This window comes from Geotrypetes seraphini, chromosome 4 (genome assembly GCF_902459505.1).
Source record: "Geotrypetes seraphini chromosome 4, aGeoSer1.1, whole genome shotgun sequence".
In the NCBI taxonomy this organism is placed as follows: Eukaryota; Metazoa; Chordata; class Amphibia; order Gymnophiona; family Dermophiidae; genus Geotrypetes; species Geotrypetes seraphini.
Window position 1 is genome coordinate 252250148 of NC_047087.1, and position 20039 is coordinate 252270186.

Here is a 20039-nt window from a genome sequence, read left to right on the forward strand (position 1 = left end):
AAGGGCTTTGACCTTGCTACTGGGCTTTCACTATGTTTTTGAGTTGGCATTAAATGCAGCTGCACTATCAGCAGTGGTGACAACTAGCAAATGACACTGACCCAGTGGTGTAGCACCCCTCCCCCACCCTCTTCCCCCCCCTCTTCCCCCCCCCTCTGCCGCATGTGTTTGCCCCCTTCCCCATACCTTTTTAACTTCAGCGGAAGCAGCCACCAACTTACTGCCCGCGTCGGCTATGGTGCTCTCTCTGATGTCACTTCCTAGGCTCAGCCCCAGGAAGTGATGTCAGAGAGAGTATCAAAGTCAATGCGGGCAGCAATTTGATGGCTGTTCGCACCAATGTTAAAAAGGTACGGGGGAAGGGAAGGGGTTCGTGCATGGCAGGGGGAGGAGTGAGAAAGGGGGGCAGAGGGGAAGAGGGGTGACGCATGCCTGGGGCGGACCACCCCACTCGCTACCCCCCCTTACTACGCCACTGCACTGACCTGCTTGCTAGCTGTCACTGCTATTCATACCCTATTATTACCTCTTTTCCATCCATGACGTGCCCCTATCTATACTAATAAGCTAGAATTGGGATTTTCACTATCCTGGCTGATTTTATTATGAGGTTGCCATTAGTTTGATCCATGTTAATGTCCACTATGTGGTAAAACCTGCATTAACTGTTTAACTCAGCTTAGTAAACATGCTCCTTTTGTGTAATGTCATCATGGGGGTCATTTAAAAAAAACAAAAACCAAGTCCAGCAAATGACATAATGGGGAGATGGACGGGCACCTGTCATCAAAATGGCCAAAGCATATAACAACCCCCTCCCCCCTCCCCCCAAAAAAGCATTGCTAGTTGCCAAAATCAAGATGTCTTCAAAGTGGATATTCTGTGGATATGCCATGAATGGTGTGAGGGGATGTGCATCTTGGTGCAATAACAGATAGCAAAAGGATTTGTTTGGGTGTCCCAAAACATACCCAGAAGCAGACATTGCATTGGGGGAGGGGGAATGAAGGGTTGAAACGAGCATTGGATGGGGGGAGGGGAATGAGTAAGAAGAGGTGCTGCTGGATCCGGGAAGGTAGAGGGATGGAGAGGGACAAGTGCTGCTGGACCTGGGGGAATAATTAAACTCCCTCCTAAGGGACTTTCTCCTCTCCTATACTGTCTTCTCTATTGCCTTTTTGTACTTCCCCCTCCTCTTCCAGGTGAAACCATGCTCACGCCCAGCGATGGATGAGTTTAAGTATCCCAACACATCTCCTTGCACCCACAACAGATACCTACAGTGTAGGCAGCCTGCCTCGGGGTTTTTTTTTTTTTAAGAACATGTGCATCCCAATTAGCTGGTTAGACAGTGGTAGGACGCCTACCAATGTCTACAATCAGGATGCCGTTTTTAGGATCTTCCCCTTAATGTTTATTTTCTAAGAGACCTAGGGAATAATTCCCAACAGACTGCTTAAAGTTAGGTACTAGGATGATGTGTGCTTAGCACATCTTTCATAACTGCAGTTGCATTTACATAACATAACTTTATTCTTTTATACCGCCTCAATCAAACAATTTCTAGGCGGTTTACACAGAAGAGAACTGGACACTCAGCGAAATACAAAGAGTTAAAAGAAATACAACATGTTTGCTATATATACACAATGTAACATTTTTGTTATCAATAAAGCTTCAGTTAAGAAATGAATTTATCAAACAGCACAGTCTTAATTTCTTTTCGAAATGCGCCAAAGGACAGCATGGCTCCACTAATGTAATTACCCACCAGGATTGTTGCTTACTTGCTTGAAATGCAAGAGTCCTCCTGTCCAAAAAAGATCTGTATCTGCAGCCGGTAATTTGTGACTGCTGTTGTAGAATACTAGTGTGTTTCTAGAATACTAGTGGAAATATAGAATACCTAACTTTAGATTTGAGCACTTATGCCTGTCCATGTCCTTCCTGGGTCCAGGATCCCCCTCCCCCTCCCTTGGAGTTATACACTCTGGAATTTTTAAGTGCCAATTTATAGACTATTGACAAAGGGCAGTTGGGCATGTAACTGCCGATTAGTGCCAATTAATACCAATTATAGCAATTAATTGGTTCATAAGGCCAATTAGCATCTAATTAATGTTAAGTTATGTGCACAACTGTCCTTGCCAGAATTTAATGGTTAGTTTGAGAGCATCTAACCAAAAAAATCACATCATTGTTGGGATTCCAAAAATTGGTGAAGTTAGTTCTCAATAAGTATATTTATTTGATGTTGACCTTATTGGGAATGGCTTTGGATAAATTTGAAAGCATTCCTATACATTTATACATTTGAGCTGTTTTAATAAAGCAGCAGCTTATTCTGCCACTTGGAGGTGGTGTAGTAATTTTTGTGGAAAGGGGAGAGAGTTGTGTAAATGCCTATAATATGACGTAGTTAGCTACCCCAATTTAGATGGTATCAACTGTTCTATATTATCTATCATATTAACAGTTAATATGTGGTAACTGCCTCTATGTTAACTCTAAGATGCTGACCCTGTCCATTCTGTGTTCCCACTCTACATTAAACATTATAGATATTATCTGCCATGGAACCACATTAATTGTCAATGTACTGCCTGGGTTTTCTGTTGCCACACATTAATTGTTGAGTTAACAGATAATGCAACCTAATGAATAAGCCCCAGGGATAGATTTCTACTTAATTGCAAACCAGCATCACTCTGTAGAGGGCAAAGCAAACTCTAGAATGATTTCTTCCATCTTTGAGAGTTGGTACTTTAACCAGCATCACTATTGCTACAGTCAGAATCAACATTTGGTAATAATATGATTATTGTTCAGCTGATAAATATTCCCTTTATATTTAAATACATGTATTTTCTTCCTATCTTGCCTTTTATATTTTTTTTTTCTATTTTCATTTCCTTTGGCAGCAACAGCAATTGCTGAAGCCTTCTCTTCTCAGACCAGAGGTAGCAAAGTATTCCTTCTGTTCTTGTTATCTTTAACAATGTATTTTGTCATATGATCAATATCCAAAAGAGTTGTCCAACTAACTTTTTTAGGCCCTCCTTTAAAAAGCCACGCTGGCAATTTTAGCACCAGCCATGGCGGTAAGAACTCTGAAGTTCATGAGTGTCAGAATTCTTACCGCTACAGAACAAACCCATATGTTTTACATTTCCCTTCCACTCACCTGCTAAATTTTGTCTGGGCAAATCGCTAATCAGAAAAAAAAACTTTAGTGGGATTCAGTGTTGTGGACATTACTTGAACAGGGTTTAACTCTGCATCAATACCAGGTTTACTCTAGTATTCTGTTAAGGATTCAGGGTGCTCAATGGATGTTATAGAATAGACTTTCACCTCACATCCATGGAACGCCTAAGTGGAGGTACCCAGTAGAATTACCTCTGTTAGCATATAGGAACTTTATCATTATCCTTTAGACTGGGTAGTCAGCTTCATCATCTTTAGGATAAATGTCAGCGCCAAACTGTCTCATTAACTTTGCCCTCAGATATCAACTGAATATCGGCCTGATTTGTGAAAACATGGTAGTTCATTGTGCACATTCATATGGGTTATACATGTTGAATTCTGAATTGGCCACATTCACATTAACAGGGCTGGTGGCAAACCAAGTATACACAGTTGGCATTAAAGCATGCCATAACTTATCCTATATTCATGATTAGCCACTTTTTTATGTTCTATCTTAAATACTTGTTTTTCTGAATTAATATATTTTATGGATTGAAAAGAAAAGAAAAAATAGATATATTTTCTGCTATTGCAAGAAATCCTAAAGGGTTTCTTTTATTTTTGGCAAATATTCTCATTACACATAGAAAGGCTCTTTCAGTTCTTTATGACCCCATTCTCACTAATGTTTCTTACAACTGTTACAAACTGGCTTTATAAGGATTGGATTGCTGCTGGAGTCCAGTTGCATCAATGTTTACTTTGTTTTAATTTATAGCAAGGGATGCAGTGAATCTGTCAAAGTAACTACATAAGAGAATCAAGCTACTGAAACAATTTCTTGGAGGTGGACATCATGAACAAAGTTAATTCCACCCACCCCTCCACCCCTTTATCAAGCTAAATTGCAGAGCAGCACAAGCTAAATGCTAAGCCAATGATAGGATTAGAATAGGCAGCTCAGCATTTAATTCGTGCTGCTTGACAGAGCAACTTGATAAAAGGGTTGTTTTTTTCTGGTCCTGAAAGTGGATATCATTCTGGCTAACTTGGAATTTTCAACGTTATTCTGGACTCTCCTTCTAGTTAGTTGGTAAATTTTCTAGTTAGTGGGGTAATTTTGTATGAGAGGTGATAAATCTTTTCTAAGATGGCTTTCTAATTTCTCAAGATCCTTGATGCACTTACCAAGTTTTTATAACTTGATGGACAATCAAGGGTTTCAGGTTTTCTCTTACAAAATATGAATTAAATACCTAGTAAATTCATCCTAATCTCATATTATAAACAAGTCAAATTATTTATGGTACTCCTAATGAAATAAACATTTTATCATATAGATAGATTTCTATTTCTATTTGAATAATATCATAAGCCATGAAAACAAAATATGAACAATAAAATTATATGGGATAATAAATTTTACGATAAGCATAGTAGCATAAAATTAAATGCTACCTATTTAATAACATTATTATATATGCTTTGTTTGAGTATTTTATAAGCTAAATGGAGAGATTTTTGCTACAAGAAAAATGCCTTTGACTTTCATAGGGGCTCTTTTGCCAAACAACAGTAAAAAATAGCCTTAATGCATCCTTATGCAGATCATTCCCATGCACTAAGGAGTAAAATAGCTGAATCTTATATTTTTAGTATTAATGGTCATGTGCTAATTTTAACATTATACACATGAACCCCTATCACCTATCACCACCTATTATGAAAGTGGTAGGGTCTCATGTACTAAACCTGTGCTAATCGGTTAATATGCAACAATGCTCATGTGCTTAATCAATTAGGACCAGATTCTGCAAACGGCACTGTAATTGGTGGTTGCCTGGAAAAACAGCTCCGGTCGCATGACAATCATGTTATGGTGCCATTTGCAGAATCATGGCTAACGTCAAAAGTAGGCGCCTAAAAATCTAGGCTAGGGTTTTGAAGGCCTACATTACTGGCACCTATCTTTGACATGAATCGCAGAGGTGCCTAAGGTCATTTCTGGAACAAACAATGCCTATATCAACCTTAGGCACTGTTAGACGTTTTTGTAGGCGCCTACTTTTTTTTAATGAGTTTTTAATTAGCACAGTCAATTAAGTTAGGCAGTGGTAGGTGTCTACCACCGCTTGACTTATAGCACCATTTGGGCCTCAGCACAGAACATGCCCACTCTCTATCCCAGACCTATCCACAATGCTAAAATTTAAATTTTATTTTTTAGCATGTGGGTAACACATTCGCATTCCCAAATTACTGTGAGAGATTCTCAGTGCATCCTGCAGTAAGCTAATTTTTGCTGTAGTAAAAGGGCCCCATCATTATTTTGTAAATGATGGCATAGAAAGACAAACGTGGTCATCAAGTCTGCCGAAGTTGGTTATTGATATTTTACCTACCACATATGTTGGTTAATTAATTACAACCACTCAATAAGTGTCCTTTCAGCTATGGATTCATTTATTGGTTCATCATGGGGTGGTAATGGATATTTATACATAATCATATTTCTCTGTTATCTGCTAGGAGTTGTCTATGGAGTCTGGGATTGATCCTGGCCAAGAATACTATGGACAAGATTACTACAGTTATGAACATGGGTATGTTTTCATTTTCTTTGGCATTAGAAGTGCAACATTAAACTTTTGCTTGATGCCTTTGTGAAATTAATCTATCAGCATTTCTGCATAGATTTCAAAATATGGAAGCTGACTTCATGGGTCCTGGGAAACCTTTTGGGAGTTTGGTTCATTATTGTAAACCTTTGGGTCAATCATTTTTTTAAACAGACACCAAAGAACTGATTTGACAAATCATGGGCCATTTAACTAAAGTGTGTTACTACTACTACTATTTATTATTTCTATAGTGCTACCAGGTGCACGCAGCATTGTACAACAACATGCAAGAGATGGTCCCTGCTCAAAGAGCTTACTACTACTATTTATGATTTCTAAAGTGCTACCAGGTGCACGCAGCATTGTACAACAACATGCAAGAGATGGTCCCTGCTCAAAGAGCTTACTACAACTATTTATGATTTCTAAAGTGCTACCAGGTGCACGCAGCATTGTACAACAACATGCAAGAGATGGTCCCTGCTCTAAGAGCTTACTACTACTATTTATCATTTCTATAACGCTGAAATGTGTACACAGCGCTGTACATTTAACATTCAGTAGAAGGTCCTGGCTCAGAAGAGCTTACAATCTAATTTGGACAGACAGACAGGACATCTCAGGGTTCGGGAGTTTCTGGTAAGAGGCATGATGCAATGGGGATAGGTATCTGACAGTGAGTGGGAGTTATGAGTTGAAAGCGGCTTCAAAAAAGTGGACTTTTAGCTTGGATACTGCTAGAGACAGAGCATTATGTATTGACTCTGGCAGCCTGTTCCAGGTATAAGACATGGCAAGAAAGAAGGGACGGAGTCTGCAGTTGGCGGTTGATGAAGATCTAAATATGACAGACATATAGGACAAAGAGGTAGGGGAGTAAAGAGGAAATGACAACAGATATAGTTGCTTTTACAAGATGGTAGGATCGGATATAAATGAAGTTTAAAAAAAGTGTGTTTTAAGTCTGGATTTGAACACCTCCAGCGATGGGGCATGATACACAGAGTCAGGTAGGATATTCCAGGCCTATGGTGAAGTGAGGCAGAAGGGATGGAGTCAGAAATTGGCAATGGAGGAGAAGGGCATCGGCAAGATAGACTCACCCAATGAACAGAGCTTATGGGGTGGAGTATAGGGAGAGACGTGAGAAATACTGATGAGCTGTAGAATGAACACACATTTAGGTCAATAAAAGGAGTTTGAACTGTATGTGAAAATGGACAGGGAGCCAGTGAAGAGATTTGAGGAGAGGGGTAACATATGCATAACCACACTGGCGGAATATGAGGCATGCACAGAATTATGAACAGATTGAAGGGGAGAGAGATGGAAAAGCTGAAGATCTGTGAGAAGCACATTGCAGTAACCCAGGTGAGAGGTGGCAAGAGTGTGCATGAGGGTCTTGGTAGCATGATCATAAAGGAGAGGCCGTATTTTAGCAATTTTGTAGAGAACGAAATAACAAGTTTTGGATGTCTGTTGGATATCTGAAAAGAAGGAAAGAGATGAGTCAAAGATGACTCCTAGGTTACGGAGCCAATGAGACAGGGTGGATGAGAGTGTTATCAACTGAGTTACAGAATGGGGGAAGGGAAGATGCAGGTTTAGGAGGAATGATAAGGAGTTCAGTCTTGGCCATGTTTAATTTTAGATGACAGCGAGACATCCTGGTGGCAATATCAGACAGTCAGGCATATTCTCGGGCCTGTATTTCTGTAGAAATAACAGGCCGAGAGAGGGAAATTTGTAAGTTGTCAGCATAGAGGTGTACTGGAAGCCATGGGAATGGATTAGGGCACCAAGGAAAGAAATGTAGATAAAGAAAAGAAGAGGACTTGGAGAAGAGACAAATCAGGGGTGATATGATAGTGATCTATAAAATACTGAGTGGAGTGGAAAGGCTTTATTCTTTCCAAAAATACTTGGACTAGGGAGCATGTGATGAAGCTACTGAATAGTAGATTTAAAACAAACTGAAGAAAATATTTCTTCACACAATGTATAATTAAACTCTGTCATTCATTGCCAGAGAATGTAGTGAAATCAGTTAGCTTAGCAGGGTTTAAAAAAGGTTTGGCTAAATTCCTAAAAGTAAAGTCCAGAGGCCATTATTGAGATGGCTTAGGGAAATCCACTGCTTATTCTTAGGATAATCAGCATAAAATTGGTTTTATTACTTGGGATCTAGTTAGGTACTTGGGACCTAGGTTGGCCACTGTTAGAAACAGGATACTGGGCTGTATGGACCTTCATTTGTCCCAGTATGGCAATTCTTATGTTCTTATGTACTCTTGAAATTTCTGCATCCCAGTGATCTTCATGTGTAAATAGCTCCTTTCTGAAGTCACCATTTTCAGGTTTATGTAATCTAGATGTTTAAAGGCTACTATTTACATATTGAAATGCCTTTAAAATAGAGACCTGAGTCTGGTGCACAAGTCAGCATGGTGCCCTCCTTAATGCTTTCTATCATATAAAGTATGTTTTCCACAATGTAAAAACCAAACTAAGACCCTCTTTTACTAAGCAGCATAGAGGTTTCTACTGCGGCCCAGAGCGCTAAATGCTCCATTGCTGCTTCAATGCTCATAGGAATTCTATGAAAGTTGGAGCAGCATTGGAGCATTTAGCAGCTTATCACGATTTACCAATTAACAAATGGTGGATAATAATCAATTATATCTCGACAAATGAAACATGCATACTTAACTATGCTCTGTCAATTTAGTGTGGCTTTCACTAGCACTAAATCACATGGTAGACATGCTAGCAATAGCACAATTTAATGAATTTACCTCTCAACATTTGAACATCTCATAGCATTTCTTATTGTTGCGATATATGAATGAATGCAAATTTGACTTCTGATATTCAAGCTAAAAGTTTCTGTTCCAGGTATGAAATGCCTCAGTATGGGAGCCGTCGTCGACTATTATCTCCATCTGGCATGTATGATGAGTATGGCGAGGTTGTTGTAGAAAATGATGGTGGCTATTATTACAGTCCACATGGTCCGGGAACAGATGGCGATGTGAGTATTAGTAGCTTTCTTTATATAAATAAACCTGCATACTGCATTGTGTTTCTCTTGAGTATTATGTCACAGTAAATACATTTTCTGTGAATGAAGTAGAATTTTTCATCTTGCTCACACTATCGGCATTGGACCTTGGGTTGAGAGACTTTTGTTTTGCTCACATTGAAAGAAAAATCATTTTAAAAACCCCAATATACAGTACAGTAAACAAGTCCCATTCCTTTTCCCCCTTAATGCAGGAACATTTTTCATCTCCTAAATAGTTTTTGCAGGTCTCACGACTAGAGGTAATATTAGCACATGATTTGCAAAAAAAAAGAAAATGTCCCAAAAGGCAAATGCACTAAATCTGCAGGTAATACATGAGATAACTCGATGTTAAGCAATGTTGCCTGCATGTTTTAGCAAATTTTAGTAAAACCCCTTAACTTTTCAATTTGGTTGGGCCCATGTGTCTAAGGCCCCGCCCACAGGAGGGGCCTAAGACTCCCGGGCCTATTCTGGTTGGCCCAGGTGCCTTAGGCCCCATCTGTGGGCGGGGTTTCAGATGCCTGGGCCAATCCGGCCCCATTCTGCAGCCGGCTGGCCTGCCAGATGGGCGGGTTTGGCATCCGGCCAACATTTTACAGGTATGGGGGGTGGGATTGGGGGTGGGGGGGTCGGCGGGGGGTTGTGGGTCAGCAGGGGGGGTCGATCAGGGGTTCGGTGGGAAATCGTTGGGGGGTTTGTGTCGAGGGCAGGAGGGCCTGGGATCCCTCCTGCCCATATTGTAGTGGGGGGTGGAGGGTAGGGGGTCTGCCTGGGCAGGAGGAGTTGGGCTCCCTCCTGCCTGATCTTGTAAGGGGGTGGGGGGCGAGAGACCAGGAGGGCTTGGGATCCCTCCTGGCCTGATCATAATCGGGAGGTGCCGCGGGTGCCCCGGGCAGGAGGGTTTGGGCTCCCTCTTGCCCCGATGTCATCGTGGAACATCGGGGTGCCACGGGGCAAGAGGGCTTGGCCTTATTCTTGCCCCAATGTTGTGTGTGGGGGGTGATGTATCGTGGCAGGAGAGATGCTTCATCTCCCTACTGCGATGCCATCACTCCTATACCCGAACTGCCGTGACCCACGGCAGGAGAGATAGGGCATGTCTCCTGCCGCGGGTCGCAGCAGTTCGGGTATAGGAGTGATGGCATCACGGTAGGGTAGATGAGGCATCTCTCCTGCCGCGATCATTGCTGTAGGGGGTAGGCAGGTTGCTGGGGCCGCTGAGCTGATCGCAGCAGCCACGATCAGCTCAGTGGCCCCTTTTTTGGCACTTAGACCTGTTTTGACTTTGTCTAAGTCAAAATGTAGAAGTGCCGACTAGGCTACCTGCCTAAGGTTTTGGTTATACCTGCTGCACGCCTAGGTGTAGGTTGGACCACCTCCCGCCCACAGCCCGCCCTTTCCCCTCCTCTAAACACGCCTGTTTTCTCTCTGTGCGTTTAGTGGCAGGGGAAAGGCCTAAGCTGGTTTTAGATACATCTAAAACCAGCTTTGATTATGGGTACTTGGACGATCAGGCTTTTTGATCGTCCAAGTAGCCATTTATGCCACTTTTTAGACGTTTTTTTTTATTATGAACCTCATAAGCTCTAATTGTTGCTAATTAGTATCAATAATTAGTGCCAAATTATGAGTGCTAATTGGTTTATTATTTAATTAAAATTTGCATTTGGGTATGCAACCAAATTTCTGTGCACAATTTTGAGTGCCATAAACAGATTCCAAAGGTTAGTGATTACTTTTATATGACTCTGCACTGATGACTGTTGTTGGGTTTGTGTTGAGTTTACATATATTTTTATGGTATTCCATTTTCAATTTAAGTAGAATACTAATATTTACCATAAACAAATACATTTCAAATTGTATAAATTGCTAATCAATAATAATAAAATGTTAAGCGCGTATGCGCACTCGAAAGTCGTGTTCCCTGTTCTGTCGCGACGGCATGAGTGCGCATGCGCACTTAACGTCACAGTCTCCTTTTTTTCAAGACGCTGCTAGCGACGCGCCGGAGCTGGACCCCCCGTTGACCCTCAGTCTCCTTTTTTTCAAGCCGCTGCTAGCGACGCGTCGGAGCTGGACCCCCCTTTGACCCTCCCACCACAACAAGGCTGACAAACCCGGCAGGAGCAGCAGCGTCACAGGCACACTAAAAGCTGCTTCGGGTCTTCTACTGGCCTAATTTCCTCTGCCGCGTCCCTGGGACGCGGCAGAGGAAATTAGGCCAGTAGAAGACCCGAAGTAGCGTTTAGTGTGCCTGCGACGCTGCTGCTCCTGCCGGGTTTGTCAGCCCTGTAGCGGTGGGAGGGTCAATGGGGGTTTCGTTTGTGCCGGGTCGGCGGCGGCGGCGTCGTCGGGGGGGGGGGGGGAGGCAGGCAGGTGTAAGGGAAATGGGAGGGAGGCAGGCAGGCTGCCATCGGAGGAGGGGTGGGGGGGTTCAATGGAAGGCAGACAGGATGGCATGGGGGGGTTCCATGAAAACATGCTGCTTAGGGGGATGGGAGGCAAGCAAGCAGGCAGCAGGCATTGGGGGGGGGTTTGGGGGGGTTCAGTGGAAGGGGAATTGGAAGCAGGCAGGCTGGCATCGGAAGGGGGGTAGGGGGTTCAATGGAAGTCAGACAGCCAGGATGGCATCGGGTGGGGGTTCCATGCAAACATGCTGCTCAGGGGAATGGGAGGTAGACTTGCATGGGGGAGGGTTCGGTGGAAGGGGGATGGGAGGCAGGCAAGCTGGCATTGGAGGGGGGTGGAGGGTTCAATGGAAGGCAGGCACGCAGGATGGCATTGGGGGGGGGATTTCCATGGAAATATACTGCTCAGGGGGATGGGAGGCAGGCAGGCTGGCATGGGGGGTTTCAATGGAAGGGTTATGGGAGGCAACGGAGGGGTTGGGGGGTTTTCAATGGAAGGCAGCCTGGCATCGGAGGGGGGAGGAAGGAGGCACTGGGGGCACTAAGGACATAGAAAGGGGCACTATGGACATAGGAAGGAGGCACAGGGAGATTCATAGACAGAAAAAATGACAGACAGGCAGCATGCAAGGAGAGAGAGACAAAGAAAAAAAATACCCAGACAGACAGACATCTACTCTAGCACCCGTTAATGTAACGGGCTTAAAGACTAGTATGTCATAAATCCGCATAATCAGGTAGTGTAGCATGAATGCAATATAGCATCCATGGATTTCCTCACAATCTGGAAAAGACTTAAATATATGATCTGTGAATGAAACAATATTCCTATAAATGTAAGGTACTTAAACATTATCAGAAAAATTATTAAGAGATGGTTTATAAATGTACAAATTGAGGCAATACTTTAATATTCCATAGCAAATAATTTAATAAATATTCTTATAGTTATTTCATTGTTGTACTTGTGATTTGTAATTATATGTAGTTACTTGGAAACCACCTAGTTTTAGGAGATGCATAAATTTTAAAATTAATTAACATTTAAATCTACAAATCATGAGTCCTCATGAAGATATAAACAAAACATAACATTTAAGCTGTCAAAAAAGTTCTATGAAAATATATGCTTAAACTCTCTTATTGTATTGTCTCAAGTCATTATATTACATTTACCATGTTTAAGAATGTTAATTCACTTCAGTTTTCATAATTTTCAGGGAAGAATACCAGGCAGAGGCCCTCCAATGAGACAGAGAGGCTTAATACCAGGGAAGCAAATAGGTGGTAGATCTTTAGTTAGTCCACTAGCTCCAAGAGATGGATTTCAGCAAAGTGTAGCTGGCTTGCAAAGTGATGCAAAGATCAGCAAGGGAAGAAAAAATCTAAAAGCTGTTATGAAGTTGAGTCAAGTAGCGGTTGGTACTCAAAAACGTACAGAAGCATCTGGGCCATCAGATGGTCAAATGCCACATCATTCACCATGGAAGAAAGCAAAGATATTCCCATTGATTCTTCAGAAAGTTAAAAGCAGTGGTAAAGATTCCACTTATGCTAAGTTGATACCAGCTCGCCAAGTGGATGGGGAGGACAGCATAGTTATTAAAGGTAGCTACTTCAAGAAATCGGTGGATGGCAAGCCCTCGTCCTCTAGAAAATTAAGCCGTGTTCTGAAACAAATCAATGCAGCAAGGAAATTTCAGGAATATCAGAAATCCCAGGGCTCTGACACCAAAGGTTCTGCTGCAGATAGTGAGATAACAGAAGATTCAGAAGCACAGGAAGGGAGTGAATCTGAGAAAGATGAAACAAAATCAAACATTTCAATCAGTATTACTGCAGAAAGTGAGCCAGAGGAAACAGAAGCTTCTGATGAGGATGAGGAAGAAAAGAGAAAATCTGGGACATCCCATGTTTCTAATGATGAGTCTTCAGTTATGAGCAGCATTGCTCCAACCGAAGATGAAAAAGATTATCTAAAAGTGACACTGGATCAAGATGAAACTAATGAGAGCACTGTTGATTCTGATGAAGAAAAAGATGAAGATTTAGATGGATCTGCTGAGGAAGCCAAATCTACATCAGGCAGTGAAGAGGGATCAGAGAAGGATGAGGATTCTGAGAATGAAGAATCAGTAAGTATCCATTCTAGTGCAGTATCTCAAGGAAGCAGTGGCTCTCCAGAAACCAGAAAAAGATATTCTGATAGCGAATCTCATTCTAAAGCATCAGCCAGTGAAAAGAGTGGGAGCTATATTAAACATAGCTCCCGATCTAGCTGCAGGTCAAAAATGGTCTCAATTAACAGTGACACGGAAGATACAACTGAAGAAAAATCTGAAGAAGAGAATGATGAGGAAGATAATGTAAGCAAAGTAAGCTCTCATATCAGCCAGGAAGTGTCAGATGAAAGCCTCAGTCAAGGGACAATGTCTAGCATGAGTCAAAGAAATGAGAGCATATCTAGTCAGCAGACAGGCATCCAAAGCACTGAATCTACTAGCAATGATGATAATGGAGACAGTGATGATGCCAGCATTGGAAGTTCATCCACAGAGTCTACACTCAGCCAGAGAACAGTATACAGTAAACAAAGTGATATGAAACATGACACAGAAGATGATGATGCTAATTCCGAGGCCAGTAGTGGAATAAAAAGCTCAGTGAGTGCAACTGATTCCAAATCCAGCAGTGGGATGAAACATTCTGTGAGTGCCTCTATGTCCAATGCAAGTGATACATCTCAGGATTCTGATTTGCAAAACTCTAGCATGAGTGTTAATAGCAGGGGTCTAAGCGATCAGATGTCCTCCAAACATTGTCAAAATGACACTGATGATAACACAGAAGCTTTGGATTCTGAGACTACTAGTGACTCTACACCATTTTAAGGAGAAAACAGTAGGTAGAAGATTTGCTATGAAGTGTGATCTTTTTTTGCTGTGGACTTTGTGTTTTCTCTAAGAGTGGATTGCAGTGATATGTAGCATGCCATTAATGGCAACTTCTCTTGATAATACTTATAGAAGATTTACTTTACTGCTTTATATGATGATAGCTTGAGTAGTGCAGGTATCTGCTGAGAAAAAATCTCTTCTCAGATTGAATCTGGCAGCATCATTCTGCTCAGTTAGGACAATCCTTCAGGTTCACTCTTCCTTCCTCTCACATGGACCTGAATACATTAAGGGGCTCATAATCGAAAGAGAAAAACATCAAAAACCGGCCTAAGTTGGCACTTTGGACGATCATCAGTCAAAAATGTCCAAGTGCCGATAATAAAACCGGGTTTTGGATGTATTTATAAATGACTTAGGCCTTCATAGTACCGCTGTACGACCAAAGCTAAACAGGGCGTGTCAGGAGGGCGGGATTTGGGTGGGACATGGGCCGGCTTAGACTTAGACGTACTGCATGTATAATCGAAAGTTATACAGCACAGGATTGACGGAACTTGGACGTTGTGACTTAGACCATTTAAAACATGGTCTAAGTCACAAAAACCCACCAAAAGTGACCAGATAAGAACTGCAAACACATAATAAAGACCCACACACACTACCCCAGTGATCACCGACACCCCCCACCCACATAAAAATATTAATCACAATTTGAAAATTGTGACTCCAGAAAATCATCACCTGGCAGCCTGACATAGGAAAGCCTAGTCATGCTGCACAGAGGCTTCTTAAGCCATCTTAGGGATGGGTTAGGGACCCATGGAGAGGAGGAGCCATGCCCATAAGCCCCTGTAATCACCGCATTGCTGGTTAAACATGTGCACTCCCTTATACACCCCCAAAACCATTTTTTACTGGCATATAAGTGACTCCTGCAGCCATAAGGGCTATTGGGGTGGTAGATAAGTGGGTCTAGGGGATTCTGGAGGTGGTTTGGGGAGCTCACCATGACCTATAAGGGAGTTGTAGTGAGATGAAGACATGGCACCCTTTTTGTGAAGTTCACAGCAGTACCCTGAAAGGTACCCCCACTATTTAGGTGCCGTGTCTGGGTGTTCACTTTGCAGCCCCCTCCCACGTTCAACAGGGCTTGTTCTAGGTGTTTTTGACTTGGACGAAAAGTTGGATGAAAATGTGGTATAAAGATGGACAATTTAGCGACTTGGACGATCATATCGTCAGGACATATACTTAGACGATTTTCAAAACGAAAAAAAAATTTGGTCATATTTTTTGAAAATGTGTCCTAAGCTGTTTTTCACTTTGGACGACTTGTGACGAAAACAGACTTAGACATTCTTTCGATTATGCCTCTCCACCTCTATAATGTACTCAAGTTTTTCTAGGCTGAACACAATAAAAATGTAATGCAGGTCAGGGACAATTTCTAGATGTTCTAATAAAATTGAGTGCACATTTTTGCTATTAATTTGTTTATATGCATGTTCCAGGTTTCCAATACTTGATATACCAATTGGTAAATCTATTAAGGTGGTTTGTAATAGCTAAATACACGGAATAGAGAGAAAACAAGAAATAAGATCCTTGTGCTGTGAGTTGTAATATCCTTTTGTACTGAAATATCAGAAGGATTCTTAACAATATAATCTGCAACTTTCCTCTATGATCTACAGCATCCAGCTGTCTGAGATTACAGTGGGCCAATGAAAAGCTTCTATTTACCCCCTACAAAAAGGCCATGTTGGTTGAGTACTGGGATCTTGACTACTTCTTGTGGATTCAATTACAAACCTGACTTGGGTTTTAATGATGTGATGATACATGAATACAGGGTTTAGAAATAATCTGGTCACAATGGTAAGACCTTGAGTTCTGCTTCCTAGGGCGAGTGGGTCATAATTTTCTTTTGAGAGTTAAAAAAGCTTTTTAAGTAGTTGTCTATGAAATTTTTGAGATGAGGAGGGTGATTTCAATGTGGCCTGGAATGTAGAGTGACTCTCTTTTGGGAGGTTTACAACTTTCTTGACATTTTCTCCATAACAATAATCTCAAACCCATAAGACTTTCCTGCACATCCTCACAACAGTCTTAGGATATCAATAACCATGGTAATGGTTGTCAAACCTTTACAAGGATTATTGTAGGTAATATGAACCAAATGTTTTTCATACTTCTTACCAGTTTCCAGAGTCCTAGTTGTGGCTTTTTGGGGAGGGAGATTGAGGTTTCTCTCACATCCCGAGCCTTCCCTCAAACCAAAGAGATAAAGATTTTTAAAACCTCTATATCATGACGTGGCCACCTGCCTTTGACATCATCCTCAAGAATCAGGACCTTGTTTTGCAACCATAAAGATTGAAAACTCATAATGACACCACAAAATTGTTCTAGGTGTTGTCATAAATGTGATTTACTAGAGAAATTTTGGCCTTGTCTCAAACACTGTAGCAAGATTTGCTATGGTGATAAAACTTGAAGTCATAAGTCTGTATCTCCAGCCACTATAAGTAAAATCAATAAGATGAAATTAAACCAAAAAAAAAAGTCTTCAAACAAAATATGATTCACAGAAAAGCAGCATTTAATGGGGTGGTCTGGTGTAACCAAGGTGGACAAGTTAACTTAACCTCCCCCACCCCTTTTTACAAAACCGTAGCACAGTTTTTAGCACCAACTGCAGTGGTAATGGCTCCAAAACACATAGGAATTCTATAAGCATCGGAGCTGTTACCACTGTGGCCAGCGCTAAAAAACGCGCTATGGTTCTGTAAAAGGGAGGAGGGTTAATAATTGAAAACCTACCCTAAGAACACGCCTTTTTTGTCTACTTAAATTTAGCCACATTCAGGCCAATTCTGAGCTACTGTAATCATCATTCTAATTTAAGTGCCAGCTATGGCAGCCAGCACATAACCTCTTCTTAATATCAAGTAGATTGTGAATTTCTATGACAAAATTTAGCTACTCAGCAGAGAAGATGTTTCAAAAGCAAAGGTTCAGTTAGCTGACTCTTGAAGTGAATTGGTTAAACCTTTTTGAAGTCTGATCACTCTATAGTTATATATTAAAAGTTTTTCCAGTTAAAACAAATGTATTAATGAAAAATCCCATTACTGCCATGATTACATGATTTGTTTCAAGAAGAACTAAAGGATATATTCAAAAAATAAATAAAATAGAGTGCATTCTAAATATTATTTGTGGAGTAGATTCCAGGGACATACAAGTATGTTTAATTTCTTCAAAGTCTCTCAGCGTCCCCCCCCCCCCCCCCGGTATGTTAATTGTAAGCTATGTTTCTGCCACAATCTAGTTGGCTAAGTTGTAGCAGAAAATTATCCTAAATATAGGCAACATATTTCAATGCCATATTAATTGTTTTGAATATTTTATGATTAAAAAAAAAAATCAAATACCACCTGTTTACTAGATTGTATGTTGATTTAATGAGCTTTTTCTTCTGTTACTTTTCAACAGTGGTCTAGGAAAAAAAGAATCAAGTTAGTTGTTGATCGAGAATATGAAACAAGCTCAACTGGAGAAGAAAGTGCTCCAGAATCTCAGAGGAACCGTCTTAGCCACCCAAATATTCAAAACAATGTCAATGGCAATATTTATATTGCTCAAAATGGGTCCATAGTTAGAACCCGTCGCATTTGCCTCACCAACAACTTAAAAGTTTCATCCCCTTCAAGGCTGGGAAAACACTTCAAGAAACTGGACAAGCTGGCAGTGACACATGAGGAGAATGTTCCATTGAACACATTGTCTAAGGGAGCTTCTTCTAATGATAGACTGAATACAAGACCATCTAGTATATCATTGGCCTCTAGCACAATTGGGGCAGAAAACCTAGTAACAAGGCTAGGGGACATTAAAGTGAAAAGCACAGAACAGGAGTCAGTTGTTGACAACGAGGACATCAAAGAGGTTTTAGAATTGCACAGTGACCAAACACAATCAGATGAAGAAGAACTATGGATGGGACCCTGGAATAACCTTCACATACCAATGACAAAACTGTGATAGTTTTTTTTTTTTACTTTTCATTTTTTTACTTTGCTTTATAATAAACACTTTTTATTGTCACTATGAGAAAATGTATGAAATTTGTATTGTGCAAATAACTAACATTCTTTTAACATGCTTTCCACTAATGAAAAGATAATTTGCACTTACATTTGTATCAATTGTTCTTCCCAACAGCTTTTGATCAGCTTTCAATTCACTAACTGAAATATAATTAAAATATATCATTTTTGTTGGAATTTGATTTATTGTTTAATAAACTGCATAAGACCTAGATATTCAGTGGATCTTTCCTGAATGTTGTGTTTGTCTTTAATTTAATTTAAATATTTCAATGTTTTTTTCCTAAGGGATAGAGTGGGAGATGCCTTCAAAATATGGCTCTACATTATATTTAAAATAATTTAAATATACAAATTAAGGGGACCTTTTACCAAACTGAGGTAAAATGTGGCCTTAGATTGCCCTTATGTGGGTCTTTCCTGCATGCTAAGGCCATTTGTACAATGAGGAAAAATGACTGAATTTACTATTTTCCCATTAATAGCCAGGAGCTAATTTTCCCATTTGTGTGTGGCCATTAACAGTAAGGACTAATGAGCTAAACCTGTGCAAATCAGTTGTGCACAGCAATACCAAATTTGTATAGCCACACCTACTCTTTTAAAACATACATACCCCTCTGCAAAAAAAAAAAATTAAAAAAATATTTTAGCATGTAGTTCGCATGCACATATTCAAAATTTACTGCAGGGTTCCTAAGTACACCCTATGATATCCTGAAAGGGCCCTCAAACTTAAAAATCTGACAAATTATGAATAAAGGGGCCCTTTTACTAAGCTGCATGAGTAAATGGGCTTAGTGCATCCTAAATTAGGACTTTCCCATGTCTAGTAAAGCAGTAAATTGGTCCTACATAAAAACATAAGCATTACCATGCTGGGACAGACCAACAGTGGCCACTCCGAGGGGTCCTTTTACTAAGGCACGCTAACTGATTTAGCACGCACTAAATGCTAAGGCACCCATTATATTCTATGGGAGCCTTAGCATTTAGCTCACGCTAAATCGATTAGCGTGCACTAAATCGGATAGTGCACGCTAAATCAGTTAGCACACGCCTTAGTAAAAGGACTCCCAAGTTAGCATTAGCACACAGCCACAGAAAAAAAATGAAAATGGTAGCCCTTACTGCCTCCTATTTAGATGCTAAGTGTAAAAACTTTGTCAGCATTATTGTTGGGGTGTGCAAATATCAGCACACTAGCACTTTCAAGCCCATTCTCCGTTGCCAATATGCCCCCTTCATAAAAATATAAAAGACAAAGTACCCTTCAGAATGCACAAATGGCAAAACTGGCACAAGATGCTTTACTGCATCCTGTGTTAGATCATTTTTCCCATATTAAGTGTGCATTAGCACTTAATACAGTTTAAGAAGTCAGTGGCATAGTAAAGGGGTAGAAGATGGTCTGCCCTGGCACCGTCTCCAGCGCTCCGCTCCTTCCTTGCCCCCCCCTCACTACCGCACCTTTTCCTTCCCTCGTACCTCTTTAAAGTTCGCAGCACGAGCAGCAATCCCAACCTGCCGCTTATGCCAGCGTTGGCTCTTTCCTCTGATGTCACCTCCTGGACCCGCACCTAAGGAGTGACATCAGAGGAAGAGCCAATACTGGCACAAGCAGCAGGTTGGAGTTACTGCTGGCACCAGGAACGTTAAAGAAAGGGATAGGGAAGGAACAGATAGGGATGGTGGGCAGAGAAGAGGGTGGGGAGGGGTGCCCCCGTTCCGGGCGC

General features: G+C 41.1%; 1 protein-coding gene across 6 annotated transcripts in view; it reads left to right on the plus strand.

Moving 5' to 3' along the window:
- Positions 1–18500, plus strand: part of PCDH15 (protocadherin related 15) — a 2123136-nt gene extending 2104636 nt beyond the window's left edge. For all 6 annotated transcript variants that reach the window (XM_033941002.1, XM_033941006.1, XM_033941004.1 and 3 more), the window contains 4 exons: positions 2922–2960; positions 5722–5795; positions 8709–8844; positions 17690–18500. In XM_033941002.1, the coding sequence (XP_033796893.1) occupies positions 2922–2960; positions 5722–5795; positions 8709–8844; positions 17690–18238 (798 nt within the window). In that variant the 3' untranslated portion in view covers positions 18239–18500. The remainder of the gene's footprint in view (positions 1–2921; positions 2961–5721; positions 5796–8708; positions 8845–17689) is intronic.
- The last annotated feature ends 1539 nt before the right edge of the window (positions 18501–20039 follow it).